Source organism: Cydia amplana, chromosome 12 (genome assembly GCF_948474715.1).
Source record: "Cydia amplana chromosome 12, ilCydAmpl1.1, whole genome shotgun sequence".
Taxonomy (NCBI): domain Eukaryota; kingdom Metazoa; phylum Arthropoda; class Insecta; order Lepidoptera; family Tortricidae; genus Cydia; species Cydia amplana.
This window is the reverse complement of record NC_086080.1, coordinates 11,817,235-11,837,481: the sequence shown is the minus strand read 5'-3', so window position 1 is coordinate 11,837,481 and position 20,247 is coordinate 11,817,235. Positions and strand designations below refer to the sequence as shown.

The 20,247-nt window shown below is 37.4% G+C and overlaps 2 protein-coding genes and 1 long non-coding RNA gene across 3 annotated transcripts in view; all 3 read right to left on the bottom strand.

Moving 5' to 3' along the window:
* The window catches only part of LOC134653021 (serine/threonine-protein kinase unc-51), a 54,904-nt gene extending 41,666 nt beyond the window's left edge, over window positions 1–13,238 (bottom strand). Inside the window, exons 1-2 of the mRNA XM_063508300.1 lie at window positions 12,823–13,238; window positions 1,744–1,920 (exon numbers count right to left, since the gene is read on the bottom strand). Of these exons, the coding sequence (XP_063364370.1) occupies window positions 1,744–1,920; window positions 12,823–12,948 (303 nt within the window). The 5' untranslated portion in view covers window positions 12,949–13,238. The remainder of the gene's footprint in view (window positions 1–1,743; window positions 1,921–12,822) is intronic.
* A 1,489-nt stretch (window positions 13,239–14,727) lies between these two features.
* On the bottom strand, window positions 14,728–17,233 carry LOC134652615 (density-regulated protein homolog). Its single transcript, XM_063507776.1, has 4 exons — window positions 16,915–17,233; window positions 16,607–16,777; window positions 16,010–16,149; window positions 14,728–14,909 (listed from the first exon to the last, which is right to left on the bottom strand). Exons 1-4 carry the CDS (start codon window positions 17,090–17,092, stop codon window positions 14,865–14,867), a joined length of 534 nt encoding a protein of 177 aa, XP_063363846.1. The 5' UTR covers window positions 17,093–17,233; the 3' UTR covers window positions 14,728–14,864.
* Window positions 17,234–19,379: 2,146 nt separating this feature from the next.
* LOC134652614 (uncharacterized) lies at window positions 19,380–20,097 on the bottom strand. The gene is made up of 2 exons (XR_010097202.1): window positions 19,849–20,097; window positions 19,380–19,567 (listed from the first exon to the last, which is right to left on the bottom strand). It is a non-coding gene; the product is annotated as an uncharacterized LOC134652614 (long non-coding RNA).
* Between the last annotated feature and the right edge of the window lie 150 nt (window positions 20,098–20,247).

Sequence of the window (20,247 nt, the reverse complement as noted above, 5' to 3'; positions counted from 1 at the left end):
GCCGCACTAAATCAATGTTCTGCAGGGTTATGTACAATCACCGATCCTCGCCTAAGTTTGCATCGCTGATTTATGGGTAACACGGTAATTTAGTATCTGTACGTTTCTATTGTACGTCCGCATTGCACCTATATACAGACATTGCAACACATTGAGACTAGGCTATTAAAGTACTACATATTACTCAGTTAGGCAATCTGTAAGAAAGGTACTGATCGTAAACGCTCTGAACATTAGGTACTCGGTTTACTTACTAAATCAATTTTGAGCGAGCCAAGTTTAGAAGTTAAAACATATTAAGTAATTAAATGTTTAATAACATTGCACAGGCGTTTGCTGATATTCTGAGATTGTAATGTATAAATCAACCACGGTCCGACTTCGTCAGAACGGAAGTTATTTCAAGATTCTGTTTACAGTCACTTTCCCAGGGTATAGTTTACAAACTCTGGTAGTTCGTTGTAAACACTATATCAACGGGACACCTGCACGGAACTCACTACAAATCTTTACTTGAAGTAATCGATAAGATATTAGGGGACATAAAGTCCTATCAAGAAAAACCCATACCTATTTTTTATATAGATACCGTACCTACCGGCCAATAATATTATATCACTTCCATGTTTTTATAGTATAACTTTTTTATATAATTATTTGTGAGTGACTTCCACTTATTATTAGTAGTCGTAGGTAGTCTAGTAGTAAATACTTTATTATTATTTTATTATTATTTATTTAATTAATAAAGTACAGTGATATTCTTAACTATAACATAACCATAGCCCCGCAAAACTCAACAATGAGTTTGACTGTGGGGTCATCAGTCTCTGGTTAATATGTAACTTAAAAGTAGGTAAATTAATTACTACAATGTATCATAGTAATGTTTTTTTAACATAGATTTAAATGTGGACTTCTTGTTTTCGCGTCTTATAGCTTCAGGCAAACTATTGAGTAAGTATGGAATTATTTTTTTAAGTGTTCTATCCCCGTAGTAGTTATTAATTCTAGGAACGGATAGTTTGCCTGAAGTCACAGCCTTTGTGATGTATGTATGATTAACTAGTGTTAAGGAATCAGTCCTTTGTACGAGCGATGAGAAATAATGGTTTTTTTATACATGTTTTTTGTTTTAATGTATGGTCAACTTCATTTTTTAGGGTTCCGTACCCAAAGGGTAAAAACGGGACCCTATTACTAAGGCTCCGCTGTCCGTCTGTCCGTCCGTCTGTCTGTCACCAGGCTGTAACTCGAGAACCGTGATAGTTGAAATTTTCACAGACGATGTATTTCTGTTGCCGCAAATACCAAATATTTCATTGCAGTATTCATCATATATTTGTATAAAACGACCAATAAAATATGCAATCTACAAACTATAACCTATATTGTTTACTCTATACAAGTTCATACCAAAACACACAGAGGTGATATATTATTGGGCGGTACTATATTATGTACTAAAATACAATTTATAGTTTTATGTTCAAGTGTAACGTTTTGATTAACATTTCAATTTGGCATAATGCCTTGCCATTATCAGCAACAGCAAAACAGAACTATTGATTAAGTTGTACGGTTTGCAGTCGTTGCATTTAACGGTAGCGTGGGTTAATGCAGCTTTTACTTCCCTAAGATTTACGTCAATCTTGATATAAAAACTGTAATTAGCGTTTAGATTGACGGGCGTTTTTAAAGAATAACAATTGATAAAACTTTAATTATAGGACTATAACTTACCTCCATGACGACATACACATAAGAGGGGCTGTCCATGCAATCGTGCATGGCCACGAGGTTTGTGTGGTGCAGTGCTGTGAGCTCTCGTAGGATTTTGATCTCTTTCACGAGAATCTCTGAAGCCTTCTGAATTCCTTTCTTCGTTACCACCTTTACGGCCACTGATTGCGATGGATTCTAAAACAAACAAAAAACATCATCAATTTCTACTTGGTGAACAAGTTTTGAATAGAATACCTTATTCGCATAGTAAAATGATCAAGTTTCTTTGGTGGTTTACGGGTGAGTAAGAGTAACTCTCTCTTTTGACATCATGTATTGTTAGCAAAATAAGTAGGTAGGTAAGTTATACTGAATATGAGGTGCAAAATGTAATGTTTCCGTTTTCCCCACGCGAAGAGGACAACACTCTGTATCCAGTCTTGCATACCCGAAGTCGCTTCATTCAGGCGGAAAACAGCTTTGCATAAAAGGTATGATTAGAAGTTCGTAGGATACCTACACTACCTACAGTAGGAACAGGCACGTTAGTAAAGTGATAACAAGAGTGCACCGAGCGTTGCATAAGGTCGTCTCAGGTGGGCGGCTAGCGTGTGCGGCCCAAGGTCTGCATCTTCGGCTCGTCATAAATGTGCATCTAATGGCTGCACTTAGTAATCATAACATAATTATAACTCCGCAATCATCAGGTTTATTGAAACAGGTGTAACTAAAAGCAGCATGTCAGCGATCTAACTTTTTAAATTCGCACAAGTTATGTATCTTGAGGCAGCGACGTCCAAATCCATGTCGCTGCCAAAACAGGCGTCCGAGCTCAATAGCTAACTTTCGACGTCAAATTAGTTAAAATAGCAATAAACGTTTTTTGCGTAACTCTTGGGATTGGGCCCAAAAGTATCTTGTATCTTCCATCTCATGCAAAAAAAAAATCTTTTTACAATAGGTACAATGTGCCATACTTAATCGGAATAAACAAAAAAACGACGTCGCCATCATGAATATAAATAATAAATCAAAATGCTGTTATGCAATAGAAACTCTAAACATAGGTACATAGCGTAGATAACTGTATTTAACTTTCCAGAACTTTGTGTGCTGAAATATAGGTAGGTGATGACTATACTATTCGTCAGTTTCTTTGTCTTGCCGCGCTCTCGAGATAGACTAGTGAAGTGGGGTACTTCCCATTTGTTCTTTAGAACTAGAATAAGAATAATTTATTTATAATAAAATAGGTACGCAATCACAACTGGAATTTCTTTAAGGAATAGAGTTCAAATTCGGACAAAAAGTATTCGTTTTGCAGAACTAATGGGAATAGGAAGTACTTGTGAAGTGTAGCGAAACGACGTTCGGCTTGTTTATTGCGTAGAACGATGTAATGCAAATCGTGGTACTACTGCGAAAGCACATTCTGCGTACGAAACTCATATGTTATGTAAATCGTTATTACAAATGCTTTATTCAAACAGGCCTGTGGCATTTAGATCCTCGCCAAAATATTATGATTACCGAATTGATAAGACAAGCTGCGCTTTGTCTTTCTTGTGTGGCATCGGCACACCTTACAGCTCTGACGGTTTATTAATGTACATTACTGTGTGGGCTGTGTAGTGTTTTTATTTGTGGTCGTCGCAAACTGGGGATTAATTGAATGAGTTAATGAATACTCGCCACCCAAAAATTTTTTTGCAAGAGATCGTTTATTTATTTATAGTAAAAACACCTTCGTCTTTTTACCCCACTGTTGAGATATTTATTATATATTGTTAGAATTGCAATAAAAGTATTTGTTTCTAGCAGGTTCAATTGATCTGGGGAAGTGATTTAGTAAACTCGGATCGGCTCGCAGTTATCCAGAAGGGGCCGGTGGTGCGCGCACGCCGGCTAACATTAGCCCGCCCTACATTCCGCAGGCTCGTGCAGCGATTACGGTTTGACCTGATTTCAACACTCCCCGTCCCCGTGAAGCAGGATTGCTTCTAGGCCGAAAGAAAAGATAACTACCTCCTATTGACTAATAAAGGTGTATAAAGGTGTAAGCTATAAAGGATGCTAGCGCTATTTTGTGGCTCCTTCAGCAGTTTTACAGCAGTTGTTAGTAAATAAGATTTTTTTATAGAACAGCGGAGCGCGGGGGCCTGCACGGTCACGGTCAGCGTGCCGTGTTCAGCATTTATTCTCCGCGCTCGCCAACGTAAACGTTTGCCAATTCAGCGATTATAGCACGGAGGCACGGTTGACGTCTCGGCAGACGTCATACTACTTGACCGCTAATTTAGCTAAGTGCTGGCTATTCGCTCAATGCGGATAATGGTCCTAGTAAGTACTACTTACTAAGTAGACACTTAAATAGCAATGACCCCAGTTTTTTAGCATCGTCATCCGTTTTACTCCACTTCACTTTAAATCAAGTTTTTTACATAATGATGTTGGCAAACATAACTAGTCTCTAAAGACGTACCAGTCGTTGTAAAACGGATTGTAACATAAAGCGGTAGGTATTCATTTTTTGGAGAAATTTCTGTACTGCTACCTTATACCTACTTGTACATTATATTTCCAAGTTGTAGATATATTAGATATTGAATAAAACCTGCTACTTGATAAGGATGTGCTTGGGTCGGCGTCGGCACGTGCCGCTCGCCCTTGGGCCGCCGTGCGTGTCGCACCATTGTCCGGCTTTGTGGGCCCGCACAATGCGACACCCGAGCCCAACATGCTGCCCACTGGCCACGCTCAACAGTGCGCTACATTACTTTGTAGGGTCGATGACAAATAATGTTAACTTGCTGTAATCTGTACCTTAATTGTATGCCATTAAGATTCAAAATTGTGTGTACGAACTAGGTACTATTAATTACATATATATACTAAATAAAACTACCTTCCTAAGTAGGTCTGTTTTCATTTCAAACTGTAATACAATACAAATAATACTCTTTATTGCACACCTCAATAAACGAAAACAATACAGAGAATACACAACAGGGTTTTTTTTCCGCTTCCGGCTATCGTCTGAGCACGTTGTGGATCTGGGAAAATATTTGGAAATAAGGAGAATTAGTGTTTTTTTTGTGTTGTGATTGTTCTGTGTTGGTTGTAAATCTGTGTGTTACCGTTATCTGACATTTGGTAAGTGGAAATACGTGGGAAGGGTGGCAATTATTTCCATGTGAAATACTTGCCACCTTATCCAAGACGACATAATGTCGTCAAATCCGTTTGACCCCGGGAGACCCCCGGATGAGCTCGTGGTTGTTTCAAATCCGCCGTCACCTGCTGTTCACATGGATGTGGTTGAATCGACCCCCCTCAAAAGAGATCGCGCTGACTCCAAGTCAGATGATGAGGCCCCCAGTGCCAAGCAAATGGTCATTCCAGATGAAAGCATAAATAAAATGACTCCTGCCCTCTTTGCTAGTCAGGAATCGCAGTTTCCTCTGTCACAGGTTCATAATATACCAGATTCGATTCAACCTGACCATGTAGCAGCTGATGGGTCCCCCGGCCCTTCCCAAAATCTCGCGACCCCCAACATGGACGTTTCCCAAAACCCCTCTTCAGACTCAAACAGTACTATGAGACCCCCCCCAACCCCCCACAGAAATAAGTACCTAATGTCAGACTCGGGTCCATTTGTTGTACATGTCACTAAGGACTCTTCAGAAACCTACTTGAATCAAGTGAAGTTCGGACAACTTTTACATCTGAGCGGTGTGAATGGCATTAAAGAAGGTGGCGTTAAGAAAGCAGGACGTAATAAAATGTCGGTCGAGTTTCAAACAATTGATAGTGCCAACTCCTTTTTGAATGCACAACTAGCAGATGGATACAAAGCCTTTATCCCAACTTTCCATATATCACGCACAGGGGTTGTTAAATACATTCCCAAAGAATTCACAAATGAGGAACTTCCTTCTCTTATTGTCTCTCCTCAAGGATTTGGCAAAGCCGTAAAGGCTCGTCGCATAAATTATAAAACTAAGGATCCCAATGACGGGTCCATTCAATGGGTGCCCTCAGAAAAGGTGGTGGTTACTTTTGATGGTCAGGCTCTTCCTTCAAGGGTGTTCCTATTTCATTGCTCGCTTGAGGTGGATCCCTATAACCTCCCCACAATCCAATGCTTCAAATGCCTTCGTTTTGGCCATGTAAAGGCTCATTGCCGCTCCCGTCCACGCTGTGCCAAGTGTGCCCAGCCTCATGAGGCATCTGAGTGTAAAGTAGAAGAAGCAAATGTATCCTGCCTCCACTGCCTAGGGCGACACATGGCAACTGATAAAAATTGTAGTGAGTTCAATAGACAGAAAAACATTAAAGTCACTATGACAGAGGAAGGTATCTCATACTCTGAGGCTGAAAAAAGGCATCCTAGATCTAAACCTCTTTATAGTTCCGCAGTTCAGACCCCCTCTGCTGTACAGACTTCTACTTCTTACAAAAAAACTGTTGTTACACTGAGGAAGCCTCATGCTCCTCTCTCCCCTGGCTATGACCGCACTGCCCATAATGACATTATCTCTGGCTTCAACACACCCCTTCCGGGCAATGGTGTCTGTCTGTCTGGTGAAAACATGCATAAATCGGGACCCCATCCTCAAGAACCACCTTCATCTGGCCCCTCTGGTGCAGATACTATTAACATGTCGTACATAATCTCTTCCATTGTTTCTCTAGCTGTAGATTATTTGATGAAAAATAACTTATTACCGTCCAACGTTGCCGAATATTTGAAACTACTCTCTTCTCTTCTCCCTAAAGGGTAATATGGCTATTTCGATTCTACAGTGGAATATTAGAAGTGTAAATAAGAATAAATCTGATTTATTATTTTTATGTAACAAACACAAGCCGTCTGTCATTGCTCTCTCAGAAACCTGGTTAAAACCATCCTCCCCATTTCGCTTGCAAGGCTATACCTGCTTCAGACAGGATTGCCCTAAAGGCTCCGCTGGCTGTTGTCTTCTTATTAAAAACGGATTAGATTATCAACAAATTACCCTCATTAACAAACCGCACATCTACGTGACTGCCGCTCGAGTCTTAAACATTAGCTTCCTTTCCGTGTATATCCCTCAACCTTCTCCTAGGATTATTTCGTCCTTCTGGTCTCTTCTTGCTGACATCCCCCCCCCCATTCTTGTTTTAGGTGACTTCAACTCTCATAGCCCCCTCTGGGGTTCTCTTATCCCTGACCCCTCTGGTCGCAAAATTGTAGAACTACTAGACCATGATAACCTCTGCATCTTAAATGATGGTAGGTCAACTCGTCGGATCTCCCCGTCTCAGAATCCTTCTCCAGTAGATTTGTCTATTTGCTCTCCGGCCTTAGCTTCTATATCTGCTTGGGAAGTGTCCCAATCGTCTTACGGTAGTGATCACCTCCCCATCACCATTACCATCTCTATGGATTGCCCCCTGCCATCTTCATGTCCTCCTCTTCAAAAATTTAATCTATTAAAAGCTGACTGGTCACTGTATTCTTCTTTATTGGATAACAAAATTGCTGATCTTCCCACTGTGTCTCCATCAAATTGTCTCGATGCCTACCTTCTTTTTAAAAAAATTGTGCTTCTTTCGGCTGAAGAATCTATCCCCTTAAAAAAGAATGTTTTTAAAAACAGACGCCCCTCCCTTCCTTGGTGGGACTCTGACTGCACCTCTATAGTCAAAGAACGTAAAAATGCGGAAAAAACCTATTGCAATAATATGAATAATGATAATTTTATTTTATATAAACAAATTCAAGCTAAATGCAAGAAAACACTTATAAAGAAAAAAAGAGATGGGTGGAATAAGTTTTGTGAATCTGTATCTCCTGCTACTCATCCTACCATTGTCTGGAACAAAATTAAGACTTTTCGATGTGCCGGGTCCTCTGCCCCGCCTCCTTCAACTTTTTCTAATAACCCACTTTGGCTAGAAGACTTTCTTAATAAATTGGCTCCTCCTTATGCTCCAGATTGTTTGGAAATTCCATCTTGTGACTTTTTATCTACTTCCGCTGCATCAGTCAATTTTCTTTCAAATCCCTTCTTTATTTCTGAACTTCGTTGCGTACTTGAATGTCTAGCGGACTCCTCACCGGGTCCTGACGGTGTGGTATACTCTTTTCTTTCTAAGGCTGGCGCTGAGGCTACTTCCTATTTCCTATCGCTAATTAATTGCTTCTTTGACAACGGCGTTATCCCAGACTCCTGGAAGGAACAGTATATAATTCCTATTCTCAAGCCGGGTAAAAACTCAGATCTTGCCTCTTCATATCGCCCCATAGCTTTATCATCTACCTTATGCAAAATAACTGAACACCTTTTGAAAAACCGACTTGACTGGTATATTGAAAATAACAACTTATTATCCCGCTTTCAATTCGGCTTCCGTAAAGGTAAAAGTGTGTCTGATAGTCATGCCATTCTGTCAACGGACATTAGGCTTGCTTTCTCAAGAGGTGAGTGTGTTGCTGCTGTGTTCTTGGATATTTCCTCTGCCTATGATAATGTTATGATTTCAGTCCTTAAAAATAAAATGTTACAGATAGGTATTCCTTCAAAGGTGGTTTGTTTTGTTTCTAATCTTCTTCTGGAGAGGTCTATCATGGTAAGATGGCAGGGCAATACCTTGGGAAAAAGATGTCTATGGAAGGGCCTACCTCAGGGATCGGTTCTCAGTCCACTTCTTTATAACTTATATACTATGGATCTTGACAAGTCTGTAAATTTACATTGTAAAATCCTGCAATATGCGGACGACCTAGTTATTTATTGTAATGACAAATCCCCACAATTGGCTACAAATAAAATTAATACAGCGCTTCTCTCTCTCCAAACTTGGCTATCTTCTCATGGTCTCTCTCTATCCCCATCAAAAAGTTCGGCCACTATTTTTTCTAGAAGCAGGACTCCCCCTCAAACTTTATTTCTTTACGACAGTGAATTAATCCCTCTATCAGAGTCTGTTAAGTTTCTAGGGGTTATATTTGACCGCCAACTCAGGGGTGTTCAACATCTAAATTATGTAGCTAAAAAATGTGAAAAAAATATTAACATGCTCAGAGCCCTTTCTGGCGCGTGGTGGGGTGCTCATCCTTACTCTCAAAAACTTTTGTATAACGCTTTCATCAGGTCACATCTAGATTTTGGTACTTTTATATTTGAACCTTGTAGTGTAGAAGCTCTTAAAATTCTTGAAAAAATACAACTAAAGGCTCTTAGAATTGTTTTAGGGTGCATGAGAAACTCCCCGAAGAAAGCAATCCAGGTGGAAAGTTTGGACCCTCCCCTCGATCTCAGGCGAAAATTTTTAGCTGATCGGTTCCTGTCTCGCACAATTTGTTTATCATCGCACCCCCTTATCCCCAAATTAAAATTATTACAAAATTTCTGCAACTCTAAACCATACTGGCGCAAGAAGAATAAACCTAATTTAGTTCTAAGCTTAGAGAAAATTTCATCCCTTAGAGCCCCCATTCAAAGATACCCCTCCCTTCCCATATACTCAGTCCCGTTTGAAGCCCTTATTCTCCTTCCTAATGTAATTCTAGATTGCGGCATTAATAAAAATTCTCTTCATGCAAACTCGGAATTCAATAAATTTGCGCATGATAATTTTCCAGATTATGTATATTTTTATACGGATGCCTCCAAACTCACGGACCTTGGTTGCGTAGGTTGCGCTGTGGTGTGCCCCACGTTAAATCTTACAGTCAAATATAAACTCTCCCTGAATGTTCAGTTTTCACTGGTGAATGCTTGGCCATTTGGATGACGATTAAACATATACTATCTAATAGACTTCCTAAAACTGTTATTTTCACTGACTGCTTAAGTGCCCTTCAGGCAATTTCCTCTCGGCCTTTTTTAAATTGTGTTCGCAATTATCTAATAGCTCAAATCAAACAAGCTATTTTTTCTTGCCGCTTAGCCAATATGGATATATATTTTGGATGGATCCCGAGTCATTGCGGAATTTTAGGTAACGAGCTAGCAGACCAGGCTGCAAAAGATGCTGTTCTACGCGGAAATGATTCCTTCTTTAAGATTTTCCCTTCAGATCTGGTTTGTATCCCCTCAAAAACAATTTTAAAAAAATGGTCTGCTCGATGGAAATCTTCCAAAAAATGTTTTTACTCGTACATTCAGCCCTCGATACCCTCTCGCCCTTGGTTTTTTAAAAATCGTTCTCTCTCGAAAAGGCACACCAGTACCATTATTAGACTCCGCTTGGGCTTCTATTCTTCACCAGAACTCCTGCATCGCTTCAAACGCAGAGACTCTCCTTTGTGCGATTGTAATGTGGAAGTGGGATCATTGGATCATATTTTCTTTAACTGCCCTCGCAACTCTCCCTTCTTTAATTTATACTCTGTCTTAACAAAATTAAAAATTCCCCTCCCCATAAAATCTTCGACCTTACTAAGTCTCACTGATAATAAAAAAGTATTCCGGTTTCTTGCTAGGTTTCTGAAGAAAAATAACATCGTACTATAGTAACCGTGTAGTATAGTATAACTAATAACTATATAATGTGTGTGTCGTCTGCATTTGAACTAATCACTCACCTTTGTTTTACTTAGTTATAACAAAACGTGTAGTGCTTTCATGTTCTGTATGGGCGTTGGTATATGTTTGTGTTGTCGTCTGTTCTCAGGTGCAGATCGCAGTATTTTATACTTGACATTGGCAAATTTGTGCCAACTTGTTTGGCCAGACCGCCATAAAATAAAAGAAGAAGAAGAAGAAGAATACACAACAGGGAAACTACCTGCAAAGGTGTAATTATTTAAACTAGTAAGTAATTAAGTAGGTATAAAAGTTAGATATTATCTAGTCACATCACAGCACATATAAAAACTGGGTATACATTTTATGTGTGAATTAAATAATTATAATTTGTGCATAAAATTATACCTATTTTGATTACCATACTAAACAAACAATGAGCCAATGAACAAATTAAATGATCACTCACTGAGAAACTTTAAGCAAATAGAAATAAAGTTAACCCCAGCAATGTATCTCTACTGCCTGGAGAACAATGTACCACATGAGAATCAGATAGATTACTGCCTGAATAACAATTATAATCTTTGTTTGGGTTCTCATGGCTGCTACTTTCAAGTCATTATTGATCAAGGTAAAGTACTTACAATTTTAACAAAACATGTTGTGCTCATACTGGTACAATAATATTTTTTTTGTACACAAAACAAATTGCACAATTCATTGAAATAATATCAGGACATATGTGACGTTATCTATGAAAAGGGACCTTATTTTCGATGGCGGTTACATCATTATTAACGATGCTCTGATATAAATACAATGCCGCGCGACGCTGTGCGACATAAGCGCCATTGACAATAAGGTCCCTTTTCATAGATAATGACCCATATGTGTGTGTATTACTTTATCCCCCTTGGGATATCAGTTTAAAAAGATATACTTTACTTTTTGATGTTACCAACTTTGATATTTAACTCAATCAATATTATTTATTAACCAGTAGCTGCATGGTAACAAATAGTAAATAGTAGGTAATTAAAGGCACAGTTCAACATGTGTACAGAATTGGCAGAGACAGCTGCTCACACAACTGGAATGGGAGCAGCTGGCCATAATGGCAACTTGGTCACTTAGCTCTCCTTTGCACTATTAAGGGCAAAGATAGATCATCCTGACTTACATGTAAACTTTTTAAATGAGGACTATTAAGGCTGTGTGTGTATTGTATGTGGTAAATTATAATGTGATAATGATTATTAATAAAAACTGTTTAAACAGTTTTGTATGTCTGTATAGCAAGTGGTGTATACTTCTAGAAATAAAATTTCTTGGTGCTTTATATCTGTCAGCAGGCTGTATAATATAAACAGTTATACCTAGTTGCAAATTCACTAGTTTACAGATTGTAAATGATATTACGGGTATAGCAACAACTAATAAAAATCGAATTAAATAAAAATAAAAGGAGTCCTTTGACAATTAGTTTAATTTTTCCTGCATTTATTGTACTGCATGGAGGTGTGAGGTGTTCCATCACACACTGGCTGGTTCTTGCATGTTGCACTCCTCACACAATGGAAATCTAATCTAGCTCATTCTGAATTGAATTGGGATTTCACACAAACTTATTGTGACATAAAGTTTATATTTACCTTCCAAGCAAGCCATTGGCAATATTACTTAAGCCAATAATATCAGCTGTAGAGTGATGTGTCATAAATCATGGATTTCCTAATAAATAACCATATTAAATGGATTCATCCAACTTTACATTGTTGAACATCTCTTGGCATAATTGAGCGATAAAAAAATCCTTAAATTATAATTTCCTGAAAAACTAGTGCTTCCTGAAATATGACTAATGCCAAATATATTCCTGCCAACTGCTATAAATCATTGTCTCGGCATTACTCAAGACATGTGGTATTTAAATTTAACTATTCAGGAAGTAAAGAAATAACTGGCTTATGTTAGAAGATACAATGTCATACTAAGCTATAAAATACAATGCTTATTAATACAGTTCTTTAAACATAATATAAATGGGTAAATAGATAACCTGCAAAATATTTAATTTTTTCGAAAATTAAAAATGCCTTTAGATTATTATAAATAAATAGAAAATCTTTTTAAAACAAAATAAATATTTACAGAAATAGTATGAAGAGTGCTATTAGTAAGTAGGACTTCTTTCATAAACAAACGTCAATATTTACAAACAGCTGATCCAACACCATATCAATATCATATATGTATATACATATACATATAGGTATTATATTCACGACAAGCAAGATAAAGCTCAGCTAATGGAAGAATCTTATAAAATTTTGACTTTTATTACTGCAAACTAGACGTGACATCATGATATTCGTTTAAAACCGAGCCAAATTACCCACATGACGTTTGTTTCCACCCACGGTTCACAACTAATCAATATTGCGAAAGGCAGCCCATTAGAGCACCTTTAACATTTTAACAACGATAATAAGTATTTAATGTGCATGGCAAATGCACACAAAGATATTTGGAGGCACCGTGAGCGCTGTGAAAGAATATGATTGATCATACACACCTTTCTCTTCCTTCCTTTGTAAACCATCGCGAAGGCTCCGTGTCCTATTATATCTTGTTTGGTGAATTCATATTCACCTACTTGAATTACTTCCATTTTCACTAACTTTCCTTTAACCACAGACATTTTTAAACCGTTTATATTTATTTAGTCCTGTACAAAAAAGATCAATACTATATTTTTTTAATAATTAGGTTCGCACTGTGGAACTTGATTAGGTGCTACATTCTGATCAACGCATAATAATGTCCTCCTAATCACTTCCTATTGTTTAGATGAATTCTTTATTGCACTTTATATACACTCACGCTTACGCATCATCGTTTCTGGAGCAATACACAACACACAATGAACGCAAACCCGCAAAATGTTTAGAAGTGATTTTATTTTGTGTTGATTTTGCGATGTAGTGTAAAATGTTGCTGTATGAAAATAAGGGCTCAAGAATTGCCAGCTTAGTAAAATTAAATATAATCATCAATGTCACACTTCTTCAGAGCATGTTTAAATATTTCCAATGCATTATTTATATTCATCTTTACTACAACTTTAATTTTTTCTGCATGTTATTACATTGAATAAAGTATTTGTTAAAAATAAAAGTTAAACTTTACTGTTTGGTGTAGCTACCGCCCCCTGTTAAGTCACCTAAGAAAATAATTGTTTTTATTTTAGACTAGATGGCGCTATTTCTGATTTTATTAGTTAGGAATATTTGTATGATAAAATTTCCTCTGCGCACTCATCACAAATAATGATTTCTTACTTTAATAAGGTAGTCACACTATCTTATAAATTGGAAGGAGTCACTGGAAGGAGCACATACTTGCTAGAAGACAGGTAGATGCTGTCTTGGTTGTGGTGTTTGAATGGTTTCAAAATCGCGATTTTGGAATTTTACGAGTCTGATGATTTATAACCAGTTTCGCTAATACCACGTACCATGTCGAGGCCTAATTTTATCAGACCAATTTGATGAGGCAAGTCTACTTTCCTAAAAATTTACAATCCAGACTTGATTGAAACAGCAGAACCAATCTGTTGGGACCAGGTTGGGACATTTTAAAACATCAGACTATCTCATACCTAAGGATACAAATCAAATCATACAAAACATTTATTCTTTCATTTTATTGGCAGCTCATAAATAAAGAAGATATGAATAAAAAGCACTTCGTTCCTATGCCAAAATGATGTAACCTCTGTATTGTTGCCAATAGGGAATATTACGCGAAAGTCTGCGTAGGGGGCGCCACATCAACAACAAGTAAACAATCTAAGGGTCTACCGCAAACGAGAGAGTCGACATTTTGTTGTCTAACCTCTCTATCACTCTTGCATATTCGAGCGATAAAGAGGAAGATAGCTGAGTTTCGATTTCGCGTTCCCCGGTAGGCCCTTTGTAAGCAAACCGCCTTGATGTATCAATGTCATATTTGATTGTCTGTGAAAACTTGTCAAAAACCAGTTTAAGGTACAGTATGTATAAGTTACTCTATGGTATACTTAAGTCACTAGTGCAGCACTCTGGCGGCAAAACATTGCAGTAATACTCCCTATTGTGTATGACACCGTAAGATTGTGAACCCGTTAGTGTATAATCTAACGTAGGTTAGGTTAGATTATAATCTCCCTACCGTCAGTTTATAATGTAACTAGCGAGATTATAATATGACGAGTGTTTACAATTTTAGGGTGACATGTACAAGCCACATTTAAAAACTGTTAAATTAATATATTTTGGTTAGTAAGTGATATTTTCAACTCAAAACTCACTCTCAAAGTATTGAAACAACAGGGTGGCATTTTACAAGACTACAAGTTCACTGTTTGCTTCTTTTTTAACTACTACATTTGTTAGAAAGAAAAGGGGTAAAATGCTAACTTGTAAATTTTCTTGCAGGTATCACAATTAACTTCCAACAAGTGTGCAACAATACAGAGGTAATGTAACAAACATCACAGATACAAAATGTTGTCACAAATATTTCATGTAGCCAGAGGAATGAAGATCTCCCATTCTTGTTACACTAAAATTGTGACTATCTCTTCTGGTCACCTAAATCTTCAATGCTATCCTCATCAATCTGAAAAAAGAAAACCGTTATATTAACATTTAGTCTATTTAAATTCTGTGCTGTGACATCAGTAGCCACTTTTGATATAAAAAAAATGTATTAAATTCGCGACACGTAATCGACAGCCCGCCTGTATTAAATTAACAGAGGCTAGAAAAACTAAAAATGATTGACCACCCTCATACAATGCTGCGAGATTCTCATTTTTGTAAAGATGGCACTAAATGTTATTTTTACATTTTATTGTTATTTGCATCAGAAAACTGTTACCTACTGCTATTTATCACTTTGAAACATAATATTGGACTTCCTTGACCACTTTCATAGGTACAAATAGTAGTTTATGCAACAGTGATATAATAAGGGTTCTTAAAATTCAAGGGTCGAAGTTACAAAACGAGACGTAGTCGAGTTTTGTAAAAAAAGACCCGAGAATTTTAAGAACCAATTATGAGCTGTTGCATACATTACTTTTTCTATGACAGCTGCAGCAAAAAAAAAAAAAAAAAAAAATTATTATTAAAAAAAAAGAGTTATTATTAAAAAAAAAGAGTTATTATTTAAAAAAAATTGAGTTATTATTTAAAAAAAAAAGAGTTATTATTTAAAAAAAAAAAGAGTTATTATTGTAAATGAAAACATACCTCTTTCAATCAAGATGATCGGAACTTGTATCTTTAAAAAAAATAAAGCAGTTGTATTATACTCATAAGATGACTGCTAGCAGTCATCTTATGAGCCTATAGACAAAGCATTCAAATGACATTGCTTTAGATATCACTGTCAGTCATTTAATTGACACATTTAAATGCTGGAGTAGAAAAAATAAATAAGAGCTTTTTGTAATCTTCCCAAAGAGCTCACTAGATGGCGACGTTCAATGAGAATAAGTCTAAAATAGTGTCTAAAATGCACTCTCATTGCACTGTTGAGGTTTTGAAATGCCAAATAAAAATAAAGTGATACATACTGAATTTCGTCTGGCATCAATTATTGTTTCTTTCACTCGGAAATGCATATATACTAACACAATAGTTATGTTAGTTAGTTAAACTGATTATCTCTAAGTTTGCCTGGTGCTATAAGAAATAAGCGAATAAATTGCTTACCTCAGGCCACTTCTCTGGTATAATATCAAAGAGGTCATCTTTAACATCTCCCTGTATGACTATCTCATCATCTCCAGTCACTGATGATCCACAGGCAAACTTGGTGCCAAAGAACTTAGCCGCCACTTTCAAGTCAATGTCTGTAAATCAGAAAATGCACATCAATGACAATGTGAACTAGAAACAAATAAACTTTATAAAAATATAGAATTCGAGTTTGTTTTTAAATACCAAAAAATTACTATCCATTTACCCTATGTGTGGTATAAATGAAAATCAGGATTTGTATTGAAATTATCAATTGGTTGCACAAATTGGGGCAACCATACTAATATTTTAGTACTTGGAATATAAAAATCAAAGTAAAGCCAACAATTATAAATTATGACTTGACGCTTCAATCAATATACAAGCTGGGTTAAGGATTCTGCTGATATAAATCAGCTTTTTTTTTTTCACAAAACACCATTAGCATTTTAAGATTTGCAATCAATTGTTTATTGCATTTTTGTTGTTGTGTATTAAAAAAAAGCATCAGAACAAATTAAGCAAACATAAAAACATGATCTGTCAGATCAATAAAATCTAATCACATACCGAAAGTGCTCAATCCTGATACCACAGTGACAGATTTCTTCTTGCCGCGCGGCGCGCGGGAGACTTGCACAAGCTTGGGCACATCCTCCTTCTTTTTGGATTTTAACATGCCCTTGCCACCACGCTTCTGCCTCTTTTTCTCCTCTTCCCCGCCAGCATTCTCTTCCTCATCTGGAATATTTAGCGAAAATTAAAATTCTGGTAAAAATATTTCTGACGTAGCTTAGACGACATGAAAGCCGAAATGTGCAGCATATTACAATAGAAATTTATAACCTTACTCAAGTAATATCTTATGAAAAACTTACCTATCTTTACTTTCTCAAACTCGGTTGGCAAGTTTTTCTCCAACCACTGCTTGCATTTATCGTATTCAGGGTAGTACTCGCAGTATTCTATCGGCATCGAACAATTTCCACAATACTGCACCCTAACAGGGTATGTTACTCCTTCACGGGGTCCCATAGAAAGATCTCTGTCCGCCATAATTACGAGATTTTTGTCTCAGTTATCAGCTATAAAGATATTTAACATATTAAATCAGCAAAGACTTGTAATTTTTGTCGGTCGGTCAGTCGGTCGGTAAAAGGAACCATTACTTGCCCACTTCCATTGACAGGTATTTGACAGCTCACTGACATTCATGACAGCAGCATTTTTTTTTTTTTTTTGAACAGTTATGGCCTGGATGCGAGCGGCTAGGAGTCATTCCAAAACAAGTAATTAATGTCTGACGCTTGCACATGGCGCAAGAAGAACCAACCTTATAGGATCACTTTTATGTCAGTCCGTCCGTCTATCAAGACCCTTTATCTCGGGAACGCGTGAAGGTATCTATACTTGGTCAACCAGATCTTGACAGTAGAAAAAGGCGGCAAATTTGAAAAATGTAGGCTCGAAGGGATATCGTCCCATAGAAAATTTGAATTTCGCGCCTTTTTTTACTGACAAGATTTGGTTGACCAGCTATAGTTGAAATTATAATCATATACTCAGGTCTTTGAAGGTCTTTTGAAGCTGTGAAAAAAATCAAACTTCTAAGTTAACGTAAAAAAAGATACGGCCATACATGCCGCAAAAAAACGTATAGGTACATATTTCGACACTCTCAAGCCCCCTCCGCACTCGTGCGCGAATCACAGTGTGAAGCCGCGAACGCGAGTGTGGAGTCGATTTTCGCAGACAGTGAAACCAACTCCACACTCGCGTTCGCGGCTTCGCCCGCGATTCACACGCTTAGTCTGGAGGGGGTTTCAAGGGAATCAAAATGTATAGGGTAGAGTCTGCCTGTACCTGCCTACGCCCATGTAGATAGGTAACATGGTGAGGAGGATTGCCGCACGGCGCCCTCTCTACTGTCTATGGCGCCCCAGGGCGACTCGGTGCAGTTTGGGAACCCCTAGCCTACAGTATTTTAGGCTAGCTAGAATTGACACTAATCTAGATTGTTTGCCGCCTATAAAATACAGCACACCCTTAAGAGTTTTGGTAATCTTAATCAATTTCGGGAACACACTACATACATCATATTAGTCTTTTTATACAGGGTGCTTCCTGTAACAGGAGCAATAAATTAAACTGTAGGCTGTACTCCTCAAACTGACCAATATTTGTTCAGCAACTTTTGAAAGTAACTCATGTTTTGATTTTTATTACACTTTAAAGTTTATTCTAAGACGCAATGTATTGCAAATTTTGTTATGTTTAAAGCGTGACAAGCAACGTCAAACACACTGATGTCAACGTACATTGAAGGCAATATTTATTTTGTATGAAAAAGAGGAAGTCTAAAGGATTCATAATTTTTAAAAGTTGCTGAACAAATGTTGGTCAGTTTGAGGAGTACAGCCTTTAGTTTAATTTATTGCTCCTGTTACAGGAAGCACCCTGTATTTCTTCACTACAAGGGCGGCCTTCTAGTGAAGAAATTTTCCGTAGGAATTAAGACGATGTCCTACATAGTTTCCAATTTTCGTCCGAGTGTTATTTTTATTACGATCGTACACAATTTTAATCTGCATTGGCAATAATAAACATTATTCTAAAGACACAAGGTATTATATTATTTGCACAAGGTCCACTGACGGCCAGTTAAGACTTAAGAGTGTTGCCGTTAAGAGCCAACAGGAGTGGTCATTTCTCCATACAAACGTACTCGACTGTTTCCTACGTGGGTTTTGAAGCTAGAGCAATGATTTTTTCAACACAGATTAATATTGTCAATATCTGTGTCGGACCGTTTTGCTTTTTTTGATATTTTTGTTTTTTAAGGCGCTAGAGCCCTTCAAAAATGGCCAAAATGGCCTAATTGACTATGCCGCAATGAGAGGCGCGCTATTCAAAACTTATATCAATTAGCCAAAAAAGCAAAACGGTCCGACACAGATAATGTTATAATCATTTAGATTTCCAAATTTGGTTACGATTGGTTAAGTTTTGGAGGAGGAAACAGTCGAGTACGAAACCTCGATTTTTGAGATTTTTACGCAGGATTTTTCGCCTTGTCCTTATCGCACTAGTTTTAGGAGCCGCTTCCGTTAGCGAGACGGGTATATTTGGCTTTGGTTTCCTCCGAAAGCGGTGCCGTCATATAGCGGCCGTCTCCATACAAATACTACGACATCCATATTTAGCCGTATTATTTAGTATGGAGGCGGCCGCTATATGACGGCACCGCTATCCTAGGAAAACCGATCTTAAGTAGTATACATATAAAACCGGTAAATTGGTATTGTACTTTTCTGTAATTTGTTATGAATTAGGAAAATAAAAATTCTCTTTAAAAGTATCAATTTACTGTTAATGTTAATACAATTACATCGATATAAAATTTAAAATTTTAGTAAACTTGACGAAATAAACGTTAACGTAGGCATTTGTTTAAAAAGCTTTATCAGTAATTCTGTAACAAATAAAATGGTCAACTTAACGTTAGTCTTTGATACTTTAGCATTGAGGTACCTGTGCTCACTCCATACATCAGTTTTAGTACCAAAAAGACTATTAGCATCTAGCATCGAGTAGCGGAACTATCAGTACTTACTGCTACTTGACAATAGATGTAGCATCGACCGGAAAGTCTTATGCTGTTGAGATAAGACTTTCCGGTCGGTGCTACATCTATTGTCAAGTAGCAGTACTGATAGTTCCGCTACTCGATGCTAGATGTAGACATTGAAATTAATAGTCTGAGCTGATGTATGGAGTGAGCACTCTTGTCTTACTATATTTCTCTATGCTACTACTGAACTACTACTTGTGCACATGGTGCTCTCTCGATCTTATCATATACATATACATACATATCTTAACTTTGGTTTAAATTTGAACGACGGACAGATAAACGGACATCGCTTATATTAACGATGTTGGTTATTCTTATTAGGCATCACTCGTATGTTAAATTGCTTGAGCAATGGCATTCTAGTAGTTCATGTGTATATGATGCGCCAAGGATTTAAAAAAAGAAAGTTGCCTTTGTTCATAATAATCTGGCAAATATTGATAACTAATATGTAAAGGCCCCAGTACACAATGGGCCATCGCCGGCTACTCCAAGGGACGCATTTATGCGTTAGAGGGAGCAAGTGATATTGCTATCTCATTCTACCGCATGGCTGCGTCCCTTGGAGTAACCGGCG

Coding starts and splice junctions, on each gene's coding strand:
- LOC134652615 (XM_063507776.1), bottom strand. CDS start 17,092: ATGGCGGACAGAGATCTTTCTATGGGACCCCGTGAAGGAGTAACATAC. Junction 16,150..16,606: donor ATCAGGATTGAGCACTTTCG/GTATGTGATTAG, acceptor TCTGATTTACAG/ACATTGACTTGAAAGTGGCG. Junction 14,910..16,009: donor TACCAGAGAAGTGGCCTGAG/GTAAGCAATTTA, acceptor TTCTTTTTTCAG/ATTGATGAGGATAGCATTGA.